The following is an 8721-nucleotide window of genomic DNA, read 5'->3' on the forward strand; positions in this document are numbered from 1 at the left end:
GTCCGTTATGTATATTTGAATTAGTCTTAAATTCGTCCAATAAATAGATTTCTTTATTTATTTCACCTAAAAAATAAGTTTGGAAATTCTTGTGTGATAGGAAATTTAAAATTTCCCGGTTATCTTTTGAGAAAAACGGACACTGTGACGTAAACGTAATATTTATTATTGCAATAAACAACATTTCGTTTCGAATCGCTTTTTTCTCATTTAGAATTTCAGAAAAGGATGTATACCTTATAATTACACCTTATTTTTGATTTGTAATAATAATCTTAAATCAATAAGATATCTGGTTTCAAAATCTCTCAAATCTGTTTATAAGAATTATGAGAGTGAAATATCTAATAATAGTAATAATTATTATTGTTCACATAAGCAGAACCAATATGATTTGATTTACACTAATTAATATTCTCCATATTATTCAGATTTGTGGTAAATGATACACATATATGTATGTAAGGAGGATGTAGCTAAGACTTTTATTATATATATACCTATATATAAATATCACATATTTCAAGTTACAAAATTTCAACACGAGATAAATTTTGGTTAGAATTAATGGTTTATTTTATGGTTACTAATTTTGTGTAAAATTATAACAACCTACGTTAATTCTAATTACATATGTATAAATCCTTGTCGTAGGTAGAAAATTATGTAAGCTATCTTATGCTATACGGTATTTAAATCAATAATTGATCAACGAATTAATATTGGACTTCTTTTTTAGACATCACATCATTTTATTAAAGCCAAGCATTTCTTTTGAATTAATGAATGCAGACTTATATCAGATAGAAATTTGCCAAAGGACCTAAAGGAAACTATATACTTTCGGAATGAACATGAACAAATCAAGATTATACTCACTCTTGATTTCAAAAATGTATTTCTATGAAAAGTTAAGTTTCTGTAAAAGTCATTCAATAGCTCCAAATGCCAAAAATGGACATCGTAAGTCTATACGTAAATGACCGTGTATAAGAAAAAAAGTCATTTATCTGATTTTTCTCTTATAATGAACCAAAAAGTATCTCATAGTTGAGGTTGACGCCTGGTTACAGATTTCGGTTTTCAGCTGATGGAAATTTAATTGAAAATTTTATAATTCAAATAATACATTTTTTGTACTTAAAAAAGAAACCTAACTGATGTGTGGAAGTACGTTTATGCACACGATATACATACATACATATGTGTACTGATTTTAATGTGGGTACATACATTCATATATCAAAATATTAAATTTCCCATAAGGAGTATCTATCACCTATTGCAAGTCATGTTAAAGTAATGAGCATAAAATCATCATTACATTGTTTATTGTCTTATCCTTCATCCTTGTTTTTTGGCCATCGTTATATTTCAAAAATATTTACAGGTACACTGTACACATTTTATCAAGTACCGATTTATATATATTGTAGATATGAGTATTTTTCTAGCAGACAACATGATGGATATGGATAACCAAAGCATATATTATAAATCGACCAGAGATAGACAAAAAGGTGAGTTTATTAAAATTTACATTTTTCATAACGCATGAGTTGGTTCTTTGATGATGATGGTTCATATATGCTATACGAGTACATGACGAGCTTCCCAAATGATATCAGATTTAAATCAGTTTTCATATATACATATGTACGTACCTATGTATGTGTGTATATTTTTGGATGAATAACAATTTTAATGATGTTAAAAATATAACAAAACAGACATTTAGTACTCGATTTTCTGATTAAATAAAGTTTAATTTATGACATTTTTTCTTTATAACATGTTTTTCATTCGCAATGATCGTATACCTAAGAAATTTGGTTTACGCGAGAGAGAAAACATCATGTATCGAAAGTCATCAAACAAAAATCTATAAATATATCAATTGATTAAAAGAAATATTTTAATAAAATAGAAATTTGAAAAACAATTTAAATTGTATGTATCATAAATTCATCTTTTTCTTTACTTTCAGTTTCCATGTAACTGCTGCTTTAAAGCTATGAAAAAGCCGTATCAAAAATTGTCAATTTTTGAGCATTATAAGTTAAAAAATATGGGACTTGAAACGAGCAAGTTGGTACAAACTGGTTTTGTATTCCCGAATATTGCAAAAAAGGGAAAAGTTACACATTCGCGTTGTTTGAATAAAGAACTAACTTCTGTTCCTAACTGTATGACCGAATTTGGGATTAAGGGATTGAAATTTCCCGACGATTGATTGGTTGATTAAGTGTTATTTCTAAATTGCTTAAGAGGAGGAATGCAACAACAGCATAATCCTTTAAAAAAATTGTATAAAAAGGTGAAACAAGAGATATTACGACGGTGTTCCAACGACTCAAATAAATCAACGAAATTCTTGTCACCAACCACTATACAGGTATTTCTTTCAACACTGTTTCCTACATAAGGCTCAGAAATGTGAATCACATTTAACTTTTGAATTTTTTTCTTGCTTGAAAATACAAATTATGTAAGGGGTGATTTTTTTAAGTGTAGATTCAATCAAGCAATTCTTGTTTTGGAGTTGGTTTTTTTGACAGCTGTCACTTGGATTGTGCTAGGCTTGTTTTGCCATTTCAAAAAGACAAATAGACTTACTTCGCAACAACGTTTTCAAATCATGCAAATTTGTTACCAAAATAATGGTTGCGAAGTCATGCAGAAAAACGTTTTTACTGATAAACGGACAAAATTGCTTTTTAATAATTAATTAATTAATTAATTTTTAATAAAAAAGTGCCACTGATCAATTATATACAATTAAATAATGATTTCTGTGATTCTTGCTTATAAATAAGTGTTAAAGATAATAGCCAGATGAGTCGAAAGGAGAGAACTTTTTACATCGCCTCAAGAAACCCTAATATCATGTTCCATTTTTGGCTACATCAGTTTTATGAGGTTCCGCAAGTTCCTTGTTGTTATTGCAATTTAAAAAATATGTTCCACATCTGTCAAGGTAGAAATGACATTTGCCGCCATTTTTAAAAATGATATAATCTTCCAATAGGGTACATGACTTGACCGCCAGGTGCAAATGTTACACTGATATTTAAGTTAAAATTGTTTGAAGGGCACCAAATTGCAAATGTGCTGTTAAATAATAATAAAAACTGTTTGCACAAATATTGAACCTTAGGCTTTTGAATTGGATTGAAAGAAATAATTTGGTAAGTCGATATCAGGCTGGTTTCTGGGCGGGCCTCTCAACGATTACGAGCGTTGCCAGGCGTTTTATCGTCAAAAAGAAGCCCCTATACACATTTTTCGTCGATTTTAAAGCTGCGTTTGATATCATCAACAGAAGATCACTTTTATATAAGCTAGCAGTTATTGGTCTTTTAACCAAATTTATTCGGATTTATGAACAACTTTTATTAAACACGTCTGCAATGGTTTGTAATGGTATATCTATGTCAAAAATTATTTAATACCGAAACAGGTGTTCCACAAGGCTGTATATAAGGTCCGCTGATGTTCGCTTTTTATCAATGACATTGAAAATAAATTACCGGGAGGTGTCAATAATGGCGATTTATCTTTGAAGCTTTTGTTCTATGCTGATGACCTGATGGTGTTCTCTGTTAACCTAGTGACATTACAGTTTCAGATAAATAAACATAAACAATATTGCGATTCGTGGGATCTCAAAAACAACACTTTTAAACCTAAAATTATGATTTTTAAACCTCAAAATCGTTCAGATAATAATTTACGAAATTGGACATTAGATGGTACCACTATTGAAGTTTTCAGCGAGTATAAATACCTTAGTTTTACTATCACCCATAATTTGAACATCAAAAATCAAATTTAAGTGAAACTGGTATTAGCCAAATCAGCTTTAAACTCGATGTGGTCACATTTTTTTTCAAGAAGCTTTGAGGCTAACGTGAACAGGATATGAAAGTTATGCATAGACCTGATGGTAATCTGCACAATTAAATCCTGCTTATATCACTCCATTATGGATATCCCTCTTTTGGAAATTGGCATGCTCTTGCCACAGCACATAATTAAGCAATGAATCTAAATGCAAACAACAAAGAAAAATGGAGAAATACCTTTTACAATTGCATTTCGATGGTTGATGAGGAAATGTACAAAACTAATCTCGAAATTGCTAGGGAATCACTTTCTAGAGCAACCTATATCCGTCTTAATTTGACTTTGGTATTTATAATTATTTCTGTGAGGACCTTTCTGCTTCTGATATAAGTTAATTATTCTAAATACGGACTGAAACTCTTGAGCTCAACTACAGGCCACATAGAACGGACTTAGATGCAATTTGTTCACTCTGCAACTCAAACCAATACGAAGATTTTTACCATTTTTTTAGCAACTTGTCCTATTTTACAAGAAATCCGTAGACTTCTTTTGATAAAAGCATCTTTTCGTCGGAAGAATTTTTACGTGTTTTGAACGGGGAGTATGGTTGGAACACTATGTCTCCCATGCAAATAATTACAGAAATTCTTATTTGAGTCTGTTTTGAAGTATCTACTTAAATAAGTACAGAAAAAAAGTTTTGTTTTAGTTAAACTAAAAGCACCCCAATATTCCATAACTTGAACCTCTTAAAGTTCGCCTTTTACCGTTTTAACTAAACTAAAAGTCCATATTCTCCGAAACTTTTCCACTTCTTCGCCATCTTCGCTTTTTTAATTAAAAAAAATTAGTTATAAATAAATATTTTGAACAATCATTTAAAGTATCTAATTGTTAATTGTTTTCTTGTTTCATTGTAACACATATTTAACATTGAGGTAGTCAAGGACTTCGTCTACCTAGGCTCCGCTGTAAACGCAGAAAACAACAGCAGCGCTGAGATCAAATGCAGAATAACTCTTGCTAACCACCGTTTCTTTGGACTAAGAAACCAATTGAGTGGTAAAGTCCTCCCTCGAGGGACCAAAGTGTCGCTATATAAGGCCCTTATCATCCCCGTCTTGCTATACGGTGCAGAAGCATGGACAATGACAAAAACGTATGAAAGCACCTTGGGTCGGTTCGAGGGAAAAGTTCTTCGTGTGGTCTACGGTCCCGTATGCATCGAAGGGGAGTGGAGGGGAAAATGGAAAGACGAGCTGTATGGGCTGTACGAGCTGTACAGCGACATAGACTTAGCCAGAAGTGTAAAAGTCCAACGACTTAAATGGCTATGTCACGTAGAGCGCATGGAAACCAATGGTCCAGCCTGGAATGTCTACGAATCCACACCCACAGGACAGCGCAGTAGAGGAAGACCGCGGTCAGGTGGCGCGCACAAGTGCAAAGTGACTTTACCCTACTTGGAGCGTAAAACTGGAGACATCTAGGTAGGGACCGAGCTAGATGGAAAAGTTTGTTGGTTGAGACCCTAGGTCACACAGGACCGTAGCGCCTTAAGTTAGTAAGTACATATTTATTGTTAACTATTCTTTTTCTTCTTTAAATTACTTTGCCATTTTAACAAAACAACATTTAAAAAGTTGATCACATTTTTTTAATATTATTTATATATGTTCCTTATTTTATATTCCATAATTGTGTACTCTTTTTTCTTAATGTACATAAATGTCTTGATAATATTCTGCAGACGGCTCTAATTCCATGCTTGAAAGGTTTTTTCTATTGTAAATTGCTATGTATCGTTTTTAATGAATAAAGATTTATCTATCTATCTAATCTGTTTAAATTGTCATTTTTTTATTGATACACATTTTTTAAGTGTAGTTAAACATAATATTGAAGCCAGACTTTTGACTTAAAAGCAACTTATATTTATTCCTAACAATGAACATTTCAAGACAAATTTGAAGCCGAATCACACATTAATATCTACCTTTAAAAAAACTAACTTAGGCAAAACTTGTCTTCCTTTTTTTCAATTTCTTAACACCCATCGCCTCCGTTTTATGTAAATATGTTTATTCTACTTTACTTGTACAATGGAGTTTAACGAAAAGTTCATAGTTACATTTTATAAATTACAGCTATAAAATATGGTCAATTTTATTTTTTAATTTAAACCTAACAAAATTTAGACACAAAAAGACTAAATTATTTTAGGAACAGAAGGTCCAACCTCATCTCAAACACTTAGACTCACTGAGATGATATAATATCTACTCTTTTGACCATAATCTCGAACTTGTCTCCGTCTAATTTAATAAAATCTAAGCTTTGAAAATATTTTCTTAACTATTTTAAGGATGAAAATCTCGCCCAAGATACACGAATTATACATACATATACTTCTTATAGCAAGGACTCTTGAATTAAATACTTATATAGTCTATACATACATATATTTAAAATTAGATAGATAGTTAAATAGACTTTAAGAGTTATAAACAAATGTTGTTATATAAGCTTATATAAAATATCTCATTTGTGTAGAATCCTTAGATATGTATTAAGTAAGTATTTCACATATTTAATCCTTCATTGTGAATACTTTGTGTAGTCATAGCTTTAAGGTTATTGAATAGGATAAAAGGCTTACTGTGCAAGCATCTCAGATGTTTACTAAGCATACTTTATTAACTTGCAATGTTTACTAAAAAACACATACACAACTAGTAGTTTACTGACTTTATCGTTCCTATGCTCAATGTTGCAGCAATATACAGAATAAAGGATACATTGAACAGCCTGATTTATATGTGTAAGTTCTAAAGGACATATGGTTTGTGGAAAAGACATTTTTGTTGTGAGATGAATGGGTGGTAAAGTTCGTATTTGAATTTAAGGATTAAGATTTAAGATAAGAAAAAACTAATTAAGTCATTAGAGAGAGGAGAATTACGCTGAAAGTGTGAGGTTGATAATATTGAGTTAATTAATTCTGACAGTTGCAATTTTAATGTCCTAATAGAAAAATTATGTTTTTTGTTCATTTTCACTAAACTTATATCAAGTTCACAAATCTCTCACGGAAAGGGGTTTGAAATTTGTGTTTAATACTTAGGAAAATCCAATTAGTCGCTAATTGGTTGAAACAGTTTCAGTTCGAGTTATTTTATAGGTATCGTTTCGTTTGCTTATTTAGAGGTAATTTTAAAAGATGCCCTGAGATTTAATCAAAAACTAATTAACTGCTGGTTGCTACGCAATACACAGTCCCATAATATGTGTTTAAAAGTCTTACAACGTTATTTATAAATAGTAATTCATTTGTTTAGTAACGTTATAATATAAAAATAAGTATAATAAATTAAAGTATGTATTGGTAGTATAATATATGGATTTAATGATGATTGTTCGGCGGTGGGACTACGACTGCGCTCCCCAAGTAATCATCCAATACTTGTCACATCCACATTAGTGTACGTACAGTGTTGTTATAAGTTGCAAGCTGTCATAATGGATTTCGTATACTACATTTCCTCCCACTCAAAGATAGCATCAATGTGAGACCTGGAATCGAACGACAGGTCTTCGTTGTCTGTAAGAGCGTCTAGGTGTTTGCACAGCCGGAATCACCGACGACTTGGCAGCTCCATTGTTGTCCCTTGTTTCTGTTGCTTGAGGAACAATCTTGCTTACTGTCGATGAGACTGAAGGAATATTAGTATTATCAGAATTTATAATTGCCTGATTTGCTGCAGAACTTTGAAGGCCCTTATTCATGAAAAACTCATCCAAGTGATTTTCATCCGAGTGCTGAGGCCTCATCTGGTTTTGGTGTCGCTTTAGAGTTCCAAAAACTGTGGATACAAGGTATGTCATCCTCCTAAGTTGCTTTTTTACCCTACCTCGAATCCATTTTGGTCCTCTTGAGAAGTTCTTCACTAACACCAGCTGTTCGCTAACAAAACGATTAAGTCCTTTGCTGCTTTGTAGTTTGTTCTGTCGAGGGAACATCAAAGCAAGAGGAATTTTAGGCTGACGTCCATGTAGTATTTCTGCTGGTGATTTCCCGGTAACAGGATTCGGTGTCGATCGAAAAGTGCTTAAATGGTGAAGTAACGCATTATTCAAGTCTTCTCCTCCTTCCATAATCTTCTTTAATGACGTTTTAAAGGTCCTTACAAAACGTTCAGCCTCTAGATTAGAGGCATGATAAAAAGGTGCTGACGTCAAATGTTGAATGCCGTTTGAAGAACAGAATTGCTCAAACTCGTGGGACACAAATTGTCGACCATTGTCCGAAACAACTGTATCAGGTAGTCCCTCCAGCGCAAAAATTCCTTTCAGAATTAAAATTGTGGCAGATGACGTTGTTGTGGACATTTTAACAACTAACGGGAACTTAGAAAATGCATCTATACAAACCAACCACATGTGTCCAAGAAACGCAAAATCCAGGTGTATACGCTGCCATGCATGATTAGGTGACGGCCACGACGAATACTCCTTCCTTGGGCTACTGCTTGTTTCCTGACATTGTATGCATTTTGCTGCACGTTCGGTTATGGCCTTGTCTATAAATGGCCACCAGCAATATCTCCTAGATAGCTGCTTCATTCTTGTGATCCCCCAGTGTCCATCGTGGAGGAGCTTCAACACATTTGGCTCTGCGATGCTGGAACAACGACGCGAACGTGCTTAGCCTCAAGTAAAATAATATTATTTTCTATGAAAAGAGAATATCTTCAGTCAAAATAAGGTTTTAACTGTTTATCTATAAGCTTTGATGAGTCCGGCCAGCCTTGGCGTAAAAACTTGAGTACTTTGGATAGTACGGGATCCACGCTCGTCCTGGCCCATTGTTAA

At 32.7% G+C, this 8721-nt stretch overlaps 1 protein-coding gene across 1 annotated transcript; it reads right to left on the reverse strand.

The window, feature by feature from the left end:
* Positions 1 to 7410: 7410 nt before the first annotated feature.
* LOC129945242 (uncharacterized protein K02A2.6-like) lies at positions 7411 to 8472 on the reverse strand. Its single transcript, XM_056054903.1, has one exon. The coding sequence runs from the start codon at positions 8470 to 8472 to the stop codon at positions 7411 to 7413; it is 1062 nt and encodes a 353-aa protein (XP_055910878.1).
* Between the last annotated feature and the right edge of the window lie 249 nt (positions 8473 to 8721).

The sequence above is a fragment of the Eupeodes corollae genome, chromosome 2, assembly GCF_945859685.1.
Source record: "Eupeodes corollae chromosome 2, idEupCoro1.1, whole genome shotgun sequence".
NCBI lineage: Eukaryota > Metazoa > Arthropoda > Insecta > Diptera > Syrphidae > Eupeodes > Eupeodes corollae.

Excerpts from the sequence above, each read along its gene's own strand:
- LOC129945242 (XM_056054903.1), bottom strand. The coding sequence starts at position 8,472 with ATGAAGCAGCTATCTAGGAGATATTGCTGGTGGCCATTTATAGACAAG.